Consider the following 16,791-nt stretch of genomic DNA (forward strand, 5'->3'; position numbering starts at 1 on the left):
AGTAATTATTGTTTTATAAGCTGTTGCATTGTTTTGGAATTTTGGGGAAGAAAAATCAAATCAGCAGTACTTTAAAAAAAATGGAGAGCAGGTACCACTTGGGAGGTGAGAAAAGGGAGCAGTGACCTTTCACAGCCACTGAGCAGACAGTGCCCTTTCACAGCCGCTGACCTGGCAGTGCCCTGTTACAGCCGCTGACCTGACAGTGCCCTTTCACAGCCACTGACCTGGCAGTGACCTTTCACAGACGCTGACCAGGCAGTGACCTTTCACAGACGCTGACCAGGCAGTGCCCTTTCACAGCCACTGAGCAGACAGTGCCCTGTCACAGCCGCTGACCAGGCAGTGCCCTTTCACAGCTGTCTGACCAGGTAGTGACTTTTCATAGCCATTGAAGCTGTCTGACCCTTCTTAAATCCATGCTGACTCTTTCTGATCAGGTCATATTTGTCAGTCATTCTGTTTCTAAAAAAGATTCAATCACTTCCCGATAACAGACAACAAATGATGCTCATTGTGAATGAGGTTAGTAAACAGCTAGCACTGACACAAGGGGCTGAACAGCCTCCTCCTGTGCTGGAACCTTCTGTGTCTCCTTGACTGAAACATACGGATAGGAACAGGAGCTGGGCTGCAGCTTCAACAATGAGTTCAATGTGGATGGACGGAGTGTCATTAGTGGGGAATGCACAGTGTCCATGGTGTGCAGGAGCCTCTCGAAAAGATGTCTTTCTCTTTTTCCCTTCACAGGTAGAAGTCAGCATCGAGATTGAGAGAAAGGGAGGGAGAGACCGAGAGAGGGAAAGGGAACCAGAGACTCTGAGCCAGCTGCTGGTTTTCTCCGAGGTACGGAATCATTTACAATTATATTGGACATTGTGGAGGCCACACCTGGAGCACTGGGTCCCATCTCGGTCTCGTTACCTTCGGAAGGATAGACTCAGTCAGAAGGAGTGCAGCAAAAATTCACGAGACTGATTCCTGCGATGAGGTGATTGTATTATGAGGAGAGATTAAGCCGACTTGTACATTATTCCATGGAGCTCTGGAGGGGCTGAATGGCCTCCTGCTGTCCCTATTCCTTCTGTTCTGATGATGGTGTCAGTGTGTGTTGATGCGAAATGGGGTCCCTCTGTTGAAACTGCTCCTGCTTTAATGATGGAGCTGGAAGCCAGGAAAAGCTGCAGAAGCTTTAGTTTCTAACCAGAAACTGCCCACTCAGCCTCTTGGACAACATGAGCTGGTTTCCTGTGCCCAGCACTGACACCCCCTCCCTCCCTCTCTCTCTCCTGGACTAGTCTCCGTCTGATTGGTTTCTCATTGTTACATTTTCCCAGTTCTGGAAGAGATTCCCCTCTCAGATCCAGCATTCCCACTCACTCCCAAAACTTGACCAGAGATCCCCAATGATCTGGAGTGGCCCTGTTCCTGTCCAGTATCGAGGTGACATCTCACTAGATCCCTTGCTACAGTGTAAGGATCAGTCAGGGCCCAGTGCGTGCAGTCAAGGGTTCACTCATCCAGACCAGTCTCCAGCCAGAGCTCAATTCATCTCAGTTACACACCTCCTTGAACACCATCACATCTCTCTCTCTGAACTCTGTCTTTCTGTCTCTCTTTGATCTCCATCCCTCCCTCCATCTGAGCGGCTGGGAGTCTGATCTGATCCAATTCCAGTGAATCCCATGAAGAATAATGACAGGATATTTAGAGTGTAAGTTTGATGATGTAAATGTGAACCTTTACAGTAAAGACATTACAGATGGTTTGTACAGAGAGCAAAGCCCAAACCAGAGCATTTACCATAGAAGAAATGAAAGGATTATTACTGTGAGTCTCAGAGGAGTGTCATTATTCTAGTTACAAGCGACTCTTTCCCAGTGAAGGTCCATCCAGCGGGGCTTTGGAGAAATATTGGGCAGATGGAGTGTAATGTGAGGGAGGCTGACCTTGTTCGCTTTGGCAGTAACTCATTGACATGTGGCTGGAGCGATCTTAAGTCCAAATGGCATCATGCGACATTGACAGAATCCACCCAGTGTGACAAATGCAGAAATTTCCTTAGTTCTTCTTGTCAGCGAGTACTTGTCAATAACCTTTTAACAGTTTAAATTTGTACAACAACGACACACTACCAACCCTATCACTGCAATCTTCTCATCCAGGAATAGGTTACAAATCTGTCTTTGTGACTACATTCACTTTCCTGTAGTTTGCGCAGAATCTAATTGAACTATCTGGTTTCAGAATCAATACTGCAGGAGAACTCCAATGACTCTGACAGTTCAATCAATCGATTCTCCAACAAATATTGAAGTTCTTTTGTTACTTTGGCCTGTTTCTCCGAGTTTAATCAAAATGGGTTTTGTTTCATTGGGTCTGAATTACCTACATCCACGTCCTGATTGATTAACATCACACATCCAAGCGTATCTTTAAAAGACCATGTACAGGAGTAGAATTAGGCCATTCGGCTCATTGGGTCTGCTCTGCCATTTGATCAGATTGTTTTGTTTGTCAACCCCATTCTCCTGCATTCTCTTTGTTGTCCTCGATCCCCTTTCCAGTCACAAACCTGTCTATCTCTGTCACAAGTACACTCAATGACTTGGCCCCTGCAGCCCTCTGTGGCAATGAGTTCCACAGATTAACCACTCTCTCACTAAAGAAACTCCTCCTTATCTCAGTTCTAAAGTATCGTTTGTTCAGTCTGAAGCAGTGACCTCAGGTCCTAGTCTCTCCACCTCAGAGAAGTATCTTCTCCATGTCCACTCTTTTCCAGGCCTCTCAGTATTATGTAAGTTTCAATGACATTCCACCTCATCCTTCAAAACTCCATTGAGTAAAGATCCAGAGGCCTCAACCACTCCTCATACAAACTGCTTTGTATTTTCTGAGCAACCTCACTCTATCTCTCTGCTGATCCTTTTTTCAGATACAATAATACAGTGTCTGAATTCTCTAATATCCCTGAATTTGTTCCTCTAATAGTAGGACGTACACTTTGGGAATTGTCCAATTCTCTAGCTCTCATTCCTTTTCTCATCCCCTCCTCTACTACACTCATTACTTGACACACGGTACACGACTGAATGGTTCCTCACAAACTGGGAGAGGAATTAAGGATGCTGGTGTCATCACATTTACCTGCAACTTGACAAGTATGACACGTTATAAAACTGCGCCACATCTTTATACAACGTTGGACAGGTATTGGCCAGATAAAATACCTGTTTCTGGACGCCTGTATTTTTGAATGCCCACGTGTCCCACCATGGGCATCTCATGTGCCCCTCACAATATCTCCCTACGATAGCTGGGCGGTACCACTAGCTGACGTCTAACTGACTATTCATCATCTGCGAGTCTATTAAGGGGGTTCTCTACTTCCTCAGCAGCACTCCGTTCTGAAGATAATAGCATTCTGCAACTCCTTCAGCCTCAACCTCAGTATGAGCTGACTGTGCTAATTTATTTCATTCAGGATCTGCTTTTGGGATCTGCTGTAATTAGGGACATCATACCAAACACTCCACCTAGATTATCTTCACCCTTTTGGAAAGTTTCAGCTCTCTTTTCATTTGCTTGTGGTGTCACATCAACCCGTATTGATGGATTGTGTTTAACCATTGCCCTCGTTACCACACACAAAGGAGAGAGACCAGGAACCTGTTCCTGTCATTGTTCTGTTTCTTGGACCTCCTTTGGGCATTCTGTAATTATCGGTGAAGCTACTACCTTTAGTCCTGACAAATCATGACTCAGAAGGAAACTGGCTGCCTCCACAGGGAATATTTTTCCCACTCTGACAGTAACTTCTCCTGATAACAAATCACATTCAAGTTGTACTTTATATAATGGATGCTGAATATATTCTCCACCAATCCCTTTTATTAATACCTTAGCTCCCATTGAGCTCTCCGGAGGGAAAATCAATTCTTTCTACAGTAAAAGTGATTGTGTTGCCCTTGTATCTCTCAGTTTGGTTCTGGATTTAGCTGTTTCACCGGAAGAAAAAGGAGTCACCATTCCTTTTGATAAAAGTCCTGTCCACCTCTCATCTACCTTACAGCTTCCTTTACTAATGACAGAATTTACCTCCGGCCTTTTTATTACAGTTAGAGTCACAACCTGGTCGGTGGGACTATCGTTCCCTTCTCTGACCCATTTTTACTAACTCCTATAAGTTCCATGGGTCTACCTCACCGCTTCCAACATTCCAAATGCACTTGGCTCAACTTATTCCATGAGAAACATTTAAGCTTCCGAACGTCACCTCCACCTTCGGCAATTTCCTTCTTAATCTGAGGAGGAGTTCTCAGGCTGTTCTCTGCTGTCCGTTCTCTCCCCTGGCTACCTGCCTTCCTTACACTCTCCCACTTTTTATTTTTCTCCCATTTCTGGTGCTGACAGGATAAAGGTTTCTGGATCAGTCTAGAACCATCAGCCATTATAGCTCCTTGTCTTGCTGTTATTCCCCTTTGGTCTTCTAAATGAACTCTGATTCTAGAAGGGAAAGATGTTTTACATTTTTCTCAAGGAATAATTTCTCTGAGAGCATTGTAAGTATTCTTAGCCTTTAATGCTCTTATCCATCTGACAAAATTATTTTGTTTAATTCTCTCAAACTGAGTTGAAGTTTGTCCAGGTTGTCTCTGTAATTTCTGAAACCTCAGTCTGTATGTTATGTGCTTACGATAGCCTTTATCCCCTGCTCATATTCCCGAGGATATTGCTCTGACAGGGATGGAGAAATCTCTTGCACTTTCCCAGTTCATTTACTTTGCATGGGCAAGCTCCAATCTGCTTTTAGACACCTCAACTTGTGTTGCCATTGTCTCAAACAAAATGAAAAATGCTTCAACATCGTTCTCTTCACATTTTGGCAAACCTGGAAATGCCTTAAACATTGAGTCCGAGTTGTAGAGTCAGACAGAATAGAAACAGCACCTTCAGCCCACCATATCGATGGCAACAGACAAACACCAAACTATACAAATCCCATTTGCCTGTTATTGGTCCATAGCCTACAATGTCATGGCATTTTAAGTGCTTGTCTGGATACTTCTTAAATGTTGTGAGAGTACCTACCACTACCAACATCTAAGGCAGCAGTTCCAACATTTCCATTACCCTCTGGGAAAAGAAAAGTCCTCAAATCCCCCCTAAACCATTTACTCTTCACCTTAAACCTATGGCCTCTGGTCTTAGACTCATCTGCCATGGTGAAAAGTTTCTCATGATCTACTCTGCCAATGCCTCTTATAATTCTGTATCCCTCAATCAGATGCCCCCTCATTCACCTCTGCTCCAGGGAAAACAAACCCAGTCTATCCCATCTCTCCTCACATGAGACTTTCCATCTAGGCAGTATCCTGGTGGATCTCCTCTGCACCCTCTCCGGTGCAATCACATCCTTCCAATGGTGTGGTGACCGGAACTGCACACAGTATTCTATCTGTGGCCTGACCCATGCTCTGTAAAGTAACAACTTGACTTCCTTGGTCCTATCTTCTACATCCTGAAAGGAAGTATCCCGTATGCCTTTTTCACCGCCCTGTCTACATGTGCTGAATCCTTCAGAGATCTATAGACGTGTACATCAAGGTCCCTTTGTTGCTCAATACTCCCTGGGTACCTACCGTTCATTGTTTATAACATTGCCTTATTAGACCACCCAAAATGCATCACCTCACACTTATTGATATAAAATTCCATCTGCCATCGTTCTGCCCAATTAACAGCTGATCAATATCAGGCTGTAGCCTGTGGCCATCCTCCCCACTATCAACGACACCACCAATTCTCATATCATTTGTGAACTTACTAATTATACCTTCTATGCTTATATCCAAATTGTTACTTATGGAACAAACAGCAAGGTTCCCAGCTCCAATCCCTGTGGTACAATGCTGGTCACAAGATTCCAATCATAAATACAACATTTCACCATCAGTCTTTGCCCCCTGTTTGTCAGTTAATTTTGGATCCAGCTTGCTAACATGACTTGGATCCCATGGGCTCTTATCTTTTACCATATGGGACCTTTTCAAAGGCCATACTGAAGTCCATATAAACCAAATCAACTGCATTACTTCATCAATATACTTATTCACCTTTTCTAAAAACTCACTTAACTTAGTAAGGCAGAATCACCCTCTAACAAATCCGTGCTGACATTTCTGCCTTTCCAAGTGTTGATGAATCCAGTACCTCAGAAGTTTTCCCATAATTCCCCTATCACTGATGCCACACTAACAGGCCTGTAATTGCCTGGCCTATCCCTGCTGCCCTTCTTGAACAAAGGAACCACATTATCTGACCTCCAGTTATTTAGCAATTCCCCTGTGGCCAGCGAATTATTGAATATCTCTGCCAGGATCCCAGCAATATCCTCCCTTGCCTCCCATAGCAGCCTGCGATACACCTCATCAAGTCCTGGGAATTTATGCAATTTTACGCCCACTAAAACCTTAATATCTCCTCCTTATTAATCTTAACAAGCTCTCGAACCTCTTCATCCCAACTGAAATCTGAAGCTACAATGCCTTTCACCTTTGTGTATGATCATGATAAACATTCATCGAAGACCTCACTACTGTCCTCTGGCTCCACACACAGATTGCTCCTTTGGTCTCTGATAGATCCCACTCTTTGCCTGATAATCCTCTTGCTTTTCATCCACTGAGAAGGTGCTTTTGGGGTTGTCCTTGATGGCATCTGCTGAATATATTTCATGGCCAATGTTTGCCCTCCTAATGTCTTTTTTTTAAACACCCCCATTCATTCTCTGTACACCTGAAAGACCTCCCCTGTTTTTAATGCACTATCCCTGAAATACGCTTCCTTCTTTTTCTTTATCAAACTCATCCAGAGTTCCCTGGACCTTCACTCTTACAGGAACACACTGGCCCTGAATTCCCACCACACTCCTTTTAAAAGACTCCTACTTTTCAAATATGGACTTACCTGGAAGTAACTGCTCCAAGCCTATGTTTGTCAAATCCTGTCAAATGACAATAAAATTGGCCTTCCCTCAATTTAGACACTTAACCTCTGCATTACTCTTACCCCTTTCTATGAGAACTATGAAACTTACAGGGTTATGGTTACTATTCCCAAAATGCTCGCCCACTGACATTTCAGCCACTTGACTGGCTTTATTCCCTATCTCCAGCGGGGCTATCTATGTACTGGCACAATAAAGGTCTCCTGGATGCACTTTTAAAAATTTCATCTTGTTTCATCCTTTCACATAAAAGCAATCCCAATTTTTGTTTGCAAATTTGAAATTTCTGACAACTAATAAACTCATTCCTCTCACAACTCTCTGTAATTTGCCCACACACCTGGTCCTCTATCTCCCAGCCTATAGGGAGCCCTGATGTATAATCCTGGCAAAGTGATCACCCCTTTTTTATTTCTAGCTTGACGCAAATGGTGTCATTTGAAGAGCCTTCTAAGACATCCTCGCTCATTACTACAGTGATGGTCACCTTTATCAATAATGCAATGCCCCCCTTCTCTTACATCCCCCACATCCCACCTGAAACTTCTGTACCCTGCTATGTTAAGCTGCCAGTCCTGTCCTTCATTCAACCATATCGCCCTGTAGTCTAAGGCTTTCCTCCTCACTATTTACCACACATCAATGATTGTGTTACCGGTGACCTTACTGATCATATCTCCTACATTCATGTCTAGATCATTAATGTACACAGCAAACAGCAATGGACCCAGCCCTGAACTCTGTGTTACACCACTGGGCACAGGATTCCAGTCACAAAAACACTCTTCAACATCACACTCTGCTTTCTGCCAATCAGATCATTTCAGATCCAATTTCCCACATTGCCCTGGATTCTATGGGCCTTACCTTCTTGACCAGACTTGCATGAGAGACCTTGTCAAAAGACTGACCAAACCTGTTAGATATGATATCCCCCCTGACAAAGCCATACTGACTACCCTTGATTCACCCTTAACCATTCAAGTGGAGATTAATTCTATCTCTCGGAATGTTTTCCAACAGGTTCCCTCCCGCTGATGTTAGACTCACTGGCCTGTAGTTTCCTGATGTATCCCTACCTCCCTTCTTGAATAATTGCACCACATTAGCTGTCCTCCAGACCTCTGGTATCCCTCCCGTCACCAGGGAAGATTTGGAAATTAATCCCGGAGCCTCCGCAATTTCCTTCCTTATCTCCCACCGGGTCATATGTCCCATCGTTACTCCCCAAGTTTCTTTTCTCAGTAACCCCCTGCACGTTCTACACTCCTCCAGGGTTCCTGCTGTTTTCATCAATGTTTACAGTACAGAAAAATGCCATTCGGCACATTGTGTCTGTGCTGGACATCTAAAATCTGATGACAGTTTCCCCATTCTCCAGCTCTTGACCCACAGCCCTGGAGGATACAGCAACAGCAGTGACTATCTAAACACTGCTTCAATGTTACGAGAGTCTGTGATTCAACCAGCCTTTCAGGTAGTCCATTCCAGACTCCCACTCTGGGTGAAAACATTTCTCCTCAACTCTCCTCTTCACCTTCTACCTCTGACCTTCAATCTAGGCTCCTATATATTTACCCCTCTGAGACCATAATGCCAGAAGAAATAGAGACTGGAGTAGGCCATTCAGCCCCTCAACTCTGCCCTGCCATTTGATAGGACCATGGCTGATCTGACAATCCTCTCGTCCAATTTCCTGCCCTTTTCCCTTAACCCGTGATTTGCTGACTCATCAAGAATCTATCAATCTCAGCCTTAAATATACAAAAGGATTCTGCCCCATCCTTCTGTGTGGCAAGGGGTTGCAAAGGATCACAACTCTCTGAGAGAAAAAATTCCTCCTCATCTCAGTCTTAAATTGGCGCCTCTTTATTCTGAGATGATGCCCTCTGGTGCGAGACCCAGCCATGAGGGGAAAATCCTCACAGCATTTACTCTGTCAGGCCCCTTAGGAATCCTGTATTTTTCAATCTGATCACTTCTCATTCTTCTAAATTCCAGTGATCAGATTCCAAACCTGTTTGACCTTTGTTCATACGACAATCCCTCCATCCCAGCAATCATCCCAGTGAACCTTCTCTGATCTGTCCCCATTGAAATGAGGACTTTTATTAAATAAAGGCACCAAACTTGCTTACACTCCTCCAGATATGGTCTCACCAGCACCTTGTCCATTTACAGTAAAACTTTCCCACTATTATACTCAAGCCCCTTGAAATAAGGGCCAACATTCCATGAGCCTTCCTGATTCCCTGCTGCTCCTGTGTGCAAGCTTTCTGTGTTCCGTGCACATTGATGATGCAGCTCTCTGCAGTTTTCCTCCATTTAAATAATACTCAGTTCTTCTGTTCTCTCTTCCAAAATGAACAACTTCGCAATTTCCACATTACACTCCATTTGCGAAATGTTTGCCCACCTACCTAACCTATCAATATCTCTCTATAAACTGTTTGTATCCCTCTCACAACTTGTCTTTCAATCTATTTTTTGTGGAATCGGCAAATTTGACTACAGTATATTTCCTTCCTTCCTCCAAGTCATTAATGTATATTGTAAACAGTTGTGACCCCAGCACGGATCCCTGTGGAAACCCACTGGCTACAGGCCACCAACCTGAAAAATAACCCCTTATCCCCATTCGCTGTTTCCTGCCCATTCACCAATTCTCTCTCCATGCCAACATACTACCTCAATCACCATGGGCTCTTATGATTTAACCTGCTGTGAAGTATCTTGTCAAACACGTTCGGGAAGTACAATTGCAACACATCAATTGGTGCCCCGCTGCCCATTGGGCTTGAGACTACGTCAATAAACTCCATCAAATTATTCAGGCAAAATTTCTCTTTCGTGAAGCCATTCAGAATCTTCTCAATTAGAAGGGTCTATACTATGCTGTACTGTTCAATGTTCTTTCGAAATGTTTTAGTCAAGTAATGAAAAGGGTGCATTTCTATCCATCCTAACTCTGTCACTCATAACCTTATATCCCTCCATCAGATTCCCTCTCAACCTTCACTGCTCCCAGGAAAGCAACCCCAGCCTTTCCACTCTTTCCTCACAGCTCAAACCCTCCAGGCCAGGCAACATCCTGGGAAATCTCCTCTGCACCCTCTCGAGTACAATCACATCCTTCCTATAAAGTGGTGACCAGAACTGCATACGATATTCTAGATGTGGTCTAACCAGTGTTTTATACAGTTCCAGTATAAACTCCCTGCTCTTTGTATTCTAATAAAGGCCAGTATCCCATTTGTCTTCTGAGCCACCTTATCTCCCCGTCCTGCTACGCTCAGGGACCTGTGGATATACACACCGAACTCCCTCAGATCTTCAGTACAGTTTTGAGCACTGGGTACCTGTCATGAACATCCTCTTTCTTCCTTCTCCAATCCTGTCCATCCCTTGTCATCCAGGGCTCTCTGGCCTTGTTGATCCCACCCTTCCCCTTTACAGGAAATGTTGGCCCTGCACTCTCACTATTTCCTTTTTGAAACACTCCCACAGCCCTGAACATGCAGTAACTCCTGTCTCCGTTGTTTACAAAACATTGATTGAATGTCTTCAAGACTGAGTTCAACAAGCAGCCTCCTCAGAGTGCTCTCTGGGGAAAGGAATCCCACAGGCTAACAGCCCTCAGAGAGAAGAAAAACTCTCCTCATTTCCAGCTTCAATGGGATGCCTCGCATTCTTGATCTGTGTCGCCCAGTTCCAGCTCTCACAACAAGAGGAAATAATCTTCTGGATCCAACCGATCCAGTCCCCTCAGGACCTTACTGGATCCAATAAGATCACCTCTCTCTCTTCGACGTCCAAAGAGTGAAGGCCCAGCCTGTTCAAACTTTCCTCCCTCCCACATCCCAGGCATCAGTTGAGTGAACCACCTCTGAACTGCTTCCAATGCAGCTTCTGTCCTTCCTTCAATAAGGAGACCGAAACTGGGCACTGTACTCCAGATGTGCTCTCACCAAGCCCCTAACCCTAACCACTGTACAGCTGCAGTAAAACATCCCTGTCTTAATATTGCATTCCCTTTGCAATGAGCACCAACACACCATCTGCCTCCAGATTCGCATGCTGTAGCTGCGTACTAACTTTGGGATTCATGTCCCAGGACACCCAGATCCCTCTGTCCCTCAGAGGGCCGCAATCTCTCTCCTGCTTTCTCCTCTTCCTGCCAAGGTGAACAAGGTCACATTTCCCCACATTACACTACATCTCAGTACTTCTCCAGAGCCCAGCTGTATCTAATATTCAGCAGGATGGACCTTCACTGGGAAAGAGTCACTTGTAACTAGAATCATGACACATCTCTGACAATCACATTAATAACCGTTTTTATTGAAGCTTTCATTAGTTGTGTGTTTAGTGACACAATGCTCTGGATTGGGCTTTGCTGTCTCTACCTTGTCTTTAACTGTTAATATCTTGCAAAATTTGATCAGATCGTCCCTTAACCTTCCGAATGCACCTGAACCTCCAAGTCTCTTTGGACATCCACTGTATTTAATTTCATACCATTAGAAAGTACATGGACCTAACCTTTCTCAGTCCAAAATGAATAACCTCACAAGTGCTGGCATTGAACTTCATCTGCCACATTTTTGATTATTCACTTAGTCCATCGATATTCACCCGCAATTTTATGTTATCATCGACACTGTCTACAATACAGCCTAACTTTATGTCAACAGCAAATCTGAATATCTTACTTTCTGTGTCATTATCCAAATCATTCATCAATAATGAGAATAATTGAGGCCTAACACATATGTTTGTGGAACACCACTGGTCACATCCTGCCAATTTCAGTACCTATCCACTATCCCTCTTTCTGTCGTCTGCCACTCAACCAATTTCCCAGCCATGTCAGTAATTTACCATCAACTCTGTGGGTTTCTGCTATAGTTAACAGTCTCTTAGGTGGGACCTTATCAAATGCCTTCTGAAAGTCCACATAAACAATATCCACAGACATTACTCTGTCCAGTACTCTCGGCACCGCTTCAAAAGTCAGAGTGACATGTGCAATTTTCAAATCCAGAAGGATGACTGCTGTGTCTAGGGAACTCTGCAAAATTATCGTTAGAGCGTTTGGATGGAAACTGTCAGGTCCTGGGGATTTGTCACTCTTTAATCCCATTAATTTCCTCATTACCAATGTTTTATGGACATTAATTTTATTCAGTCCCTGTCCCTGATCCTCTGTTAATCCCTTTGAGACTTCAGGCAGGCCCTCCTCCTTTTCGAGTGTAAATCCTGAGGTAAAGTAATTATTTAACATGTCCATCATTTCCCCACAGTCACTGACAATATCCCCCATTTTCAGTCTTTCGAGGCTAACATTGCTCCTGAACTCCCGACTTCCCCTTGATGGAACAAGAACATTTCTTCTGATTGATCTTGATGTCCCTTGCACATTCACTATCAGAATCCCATTTGGTGGCTCTTAGAAGCTGCTTTGTGGCACTTTGTATCTTTCCCATTCAGCGGGATCTGTGGTGTTCTTTTTGTATTTTTGTAAGCCCTCTCTTTCAGTTTTATTCTTTTCTTATTCTCTTTAATTGTCCATTGCTGTTTGTTTTATGAAGTGGATCTTTTCCCTCTCAGAGTATAATCTGGTTTTATTTTGTGTTAAATGTTTCTTTAAACATCCTCCACTGTTCTCCAGTTGTTTTACCCATCAGCAGATTTTCCCAGTTTACTGCGGACAGTCTCTGTGTCATCGCGTTAAAGTCAGTCTGACCTAAATTTGAAACCCGAGCAGCTGATTCATGCTTTTCACTTTCAAACACGACATTGAACTCCATCGTGTTATGATTACTGTTGGATTAATGTTCATGAACAATGAGGTTACTAATTAAATCTAGTTCATTACTCATTACTAAACCCAAAATTGATTGTCCTCTTGTTGCATTCAGGACATATTGCTGCAGGAAACTATCTCAGACACTCTCCAGAAATTCACTCCCGTTCTGACAAGGTGCTTGCCTGCCTCTCCCAATCTAAGTTAAAGTTAAAATTACCCATTAATACTGCACTGGCTTTGCTACACAGTCGAATTTCTGCATTGAAAGAATCCAGCACCTCAGACCTGCTGTCAGAGGGTCTGTACACAACACCGATTACAGTTTTAGATCCTTTCCTGCTCCTCAGTTCCACTGAATGCTTTCCCCTCATTTTATCCTCCCTCACCATTGAACTCATCAGAGACAAAAAAAAACTGCAGATGCTGGAATCCAAAGGAGACAAACAGGAGGCTGGAAGAACACAGCATCAAATGCTGCCTGGCTTGCTGTGTTCTTCCAGCCTTCTGTTTGTCTCCCTTGTTTACAATCAGTGAGCTGCTCCACCTCCTCTGCCCTTTCCCCTTGTCCGTCCTGTAAACCTTATAACCTGGGATATTTAGTTCCCAATACCAACCATCCTGCAGCCATGTCTCAGTCATGGCTACTCTGTCACAATCTCTAATTTGAATTTGTGCCTGCAGTTTATTTAATTTATTCCTGACCCTCTGTGCATTCGTATATAGAACTCTTATTTGGGCCATTCACTGGAACCTGTTCCTCAGCACTGATGCTGTATTCATCTGTTTATTGTTTCCCTCTTTCAATTTAATCAATACACTTCTGATTGCCTTGTGATTATCTGCTGGACCTGCAGTCAGATTCCTGACAGTTTCTTCACTCTCTGTCATGTTCCTTGATATTAAAACTGTATTGACCTGTCCCACCACCCAGCTCCCAGCATTTACTGGTAAAAAGTCTTGTGCCCACCCTATTTAGCCTTTCCGCAGGGACATTGGTCCCAGATCAGTTCAGGTGGAGCCTGAACCAATGGTACAGATCCTTCCTGTCCCAATACTGATTCCAGTGCCCCAAAAAATGGAACCTCTCTTTCCCACACCACTCCTTCAGCCATGCATTCACTTCCTGAATTTTATGACCTCTTTGTCAATTTGTATGTGTCTTGGTTAACATTCTAGAGATTAGAACCCTTGAGATCCTGTTCTTTAGCATTGCTCCTAATTCCTGACATTCCCCAAACAGGACCCCTTGCCTATCCTCGCCGATGATGTTGGTCCCAACATGAACCACAACAGCTGGATCCTCCCACTCCCACTCCGATATCCTTTCAAACTGTTTTGAGATGTCCCATACCTTGGCACCAGGCAGGCAACACACCATGTGGGACTCTCAATCCTGCTCACAAAGGATGCTATCAGTCTCCCTCATTATTGAATCCTCCTCTTTTCTTAGTGCCCCCCCCTGACTGAATGGCCTCCTCGACCACGGTGCAGTGGTCAGTTTGTCCATCCTCCCTACAGTCCTTTTCCTCATCCACACAGGGAGCAAGTACCTCCGTCCTGTTGGACAAGGTCAAGAGCTGAGGCTCCTGCAATGATAAATTCAGGATGCATCACCCTGCCTCACTTGTAGTCTCACGATCCTGTACCTGACCACTGGCCAGAATTTGAAGGATTTAACCTACAGAGTGTGACTACCTCCTGAAACACAGTGACCAGGTAAATCTCCCCCTCCCTGATGTGTCGCAGTGATTGAAACTCAGACTCCAGCTCATTAACTCTGAGCTAGAGAGCCTTGTGCAACCAGCACTTGCTGCAGATGTGGTCACTCTGAGCTACAATGGCATCTCCCAGGTTCCACATCATGCAGTTACTGCACATTGCCTGGCCCTGTATCTGCAAATTATTTAACAAGGTTTTAATTTGTAATTTTAAATTTCTCATTGGTCTTTCATTTTAAATCTGTAAAATATTTCAGTGAAGGAGACAGAGAAGGCTCCAGCACAGAAGGAGGCTGTTCAGCCTCTCAAGTCATTCACCAACCTCATTCACAATGAACATCTCTGGTGAATCTGTTTTTAGGAACAGAATGACTGACAAATATGAGCTGATCACAGAGAGTCAGCATGGATTTAAAAAGTGTCAGACATCTGTGCTGGGACCTGAGCTTTTCACGATAATTCTCAATGAGTTGGATGAAGGAATAGAGAGCCATATATCCAAGATTGCTGACCACACTGAGTGAGGTGGCTTGGAGGAGGGTACAGAGATAGGGAGGGTGGAGGACAGGGAAGGGTTTGAGAATGAGGATGAGAATTTGAAAATTGAGGTATTGCTGGGCTGGGAGCCAATGTAGGTCAGTGAGCACGGCAGGGAGGGGGGAATGGGACTTGGTGCGAGTTTGGACATGGGCAGCAGAGCTTGGGATGAGCTGAAGTTTCTGGAGGGCGATGGCTGTGATGTGGGCCTGGACAACATTGGAATGGTCACATCTGGAGTCCCAAAGACACGGCTGAGATTTTCAGTGGCTGATCTTTGTGATGTGGAGGATGTGGGGCTCAGATCAGCCTCAAAGATGAGGCCAAGGTTGTAAAGAGTCTGGTTGAGCAGCAGACAGTGCTCAGGGAGAGGCTTGGAGTTTGTCCCGGCGGCTGAAGAGGATGGCTTTGATCTTCCCAAAGTGTTTCCCAGTGAGCCTGGCCCCTCAGTCCTGACTGCTCTTAGCTGCTGTGATTGTCACTGATTGGACACTTATTATTAGAGATTCTGACCACAGCAGAAATCCCCAGTGTAAAAAATACTTGCAAAGTCTGTCAGATCGCAAGGTTGAAACTTCACCAAAAGAGGAAGTGAGAGAAGGAGTTCGGAGCAGCTGGATGTTTGTTTCTGACAGCACAGGAGGAGGTCATTCAACATATTGTGCCTGTGAGTGACACAATTGGTCCCACTGCCCCTCTGTATCCCCATAACCCAGCAAATCTTTCCTTTTCACCTCGATCTCCAACTCCCTCTTGTAGACCCTGGGTCCACAGCATGAGACTGCCCCGAACCTGGGCTCCAAACTGACATCTCATTCATTCATTGGGAGACAAACTGCCTGGGCTGGGAAATGGAGCTCAGGACCCTCATTATTCCCTCTCCCCTCCTGAGGAGCACTTCATTTTTTTAATATATTCCCTTGTGGCACTTGGGCATGACTGGCTGAGCCAGCATTTTTTACCCGTCCCTAGTTGCTCCTTGAGAATATGGTGGTAAGCTGCCTTCGTGAACCGCTACAGCCCCCGTGCTGTTGGTTAACCCACAGTGCCCTTAGGGAGGGAATTCCATGATGTTGACTCAGTGACAGTGAAGGAATAGCGATATATTTCCAAGTCAGGCAGGACCAATTAAGTTTCTGGTCAATGGTAACCTCTAGGATGTTGATGGTGGGGATTCGGTGATGATAATAGAAGTGACTGTCAAGGGACGATGGTTAGATTGTCTTTTTTTAGTGATGGTCGTTGCCTGGTATTAGCAATGTGAAATGTCACTTTTCAGACCAAACCTCGATAATGTTCAGTTATTGTTGCATTTGAACATTGACTGCTTCAGTTCCTGAGGAGTTGCAAGTGGTGCTGAACAACGTACAATCATTGCAAACATCCCCATTTCTGAGCTTGCCTTGAGTTGCTTGATCTGTTCAAAGTCTGTCCCATTTAGCACAGTGATAGTGCCACACAACACGATGGAGGGTATTCTCAATGTGAAGGTCAGACTTTGTTTCCACAAGGACTGTGTGGAGGTCTCTCTTACTGATACTGTCAAGGACAGATACGTCTGCAGCTGGCAGATTGGTGAGGATGTAGTCAGGTATGTTTCTCCCTCTTGTTGGTTCCTTCCCTAACAGCTGCAGACCCAGTCTAGCAGCTATGTCCTTTAGGACCCGACCAGTTCGATCAGTCGTGCTGCTGCCAAGCCACTATCAGTGGTGGACGTT

At 44.5% G+C, this 16,791-nt stretch overlaps 1 gene segment (V, D, J or C); it reads left to right on the forward strand.

The window, feature by feature from the left end:
• LOC125484211 overlaps nt 1-16,791 on the forward strand; it is a 32,119-nt gene that overhangs the window by 2,625 nt on the left and 12,703 nt on the right. Inside the window, 1 exon segment of the C gene segment in view lies at nt 775-846. Coding sequence covers nt 775-846 — 72 coding nt within the window.

This window comes from Rhincodon typus, chromosome 10 (genome assembly GCF_021869965.1).
Source record: "Rhincodon typus isolate 14 chromosome 10, sRhiTyp1.1, whole genome shotgun sequence".
NCBI lineage: Eukaryota > Metazoa > Chordata > Chondrichthyes > Orectolobiformes > Rhincodontidae > Rhincodon > Rhincodon typus.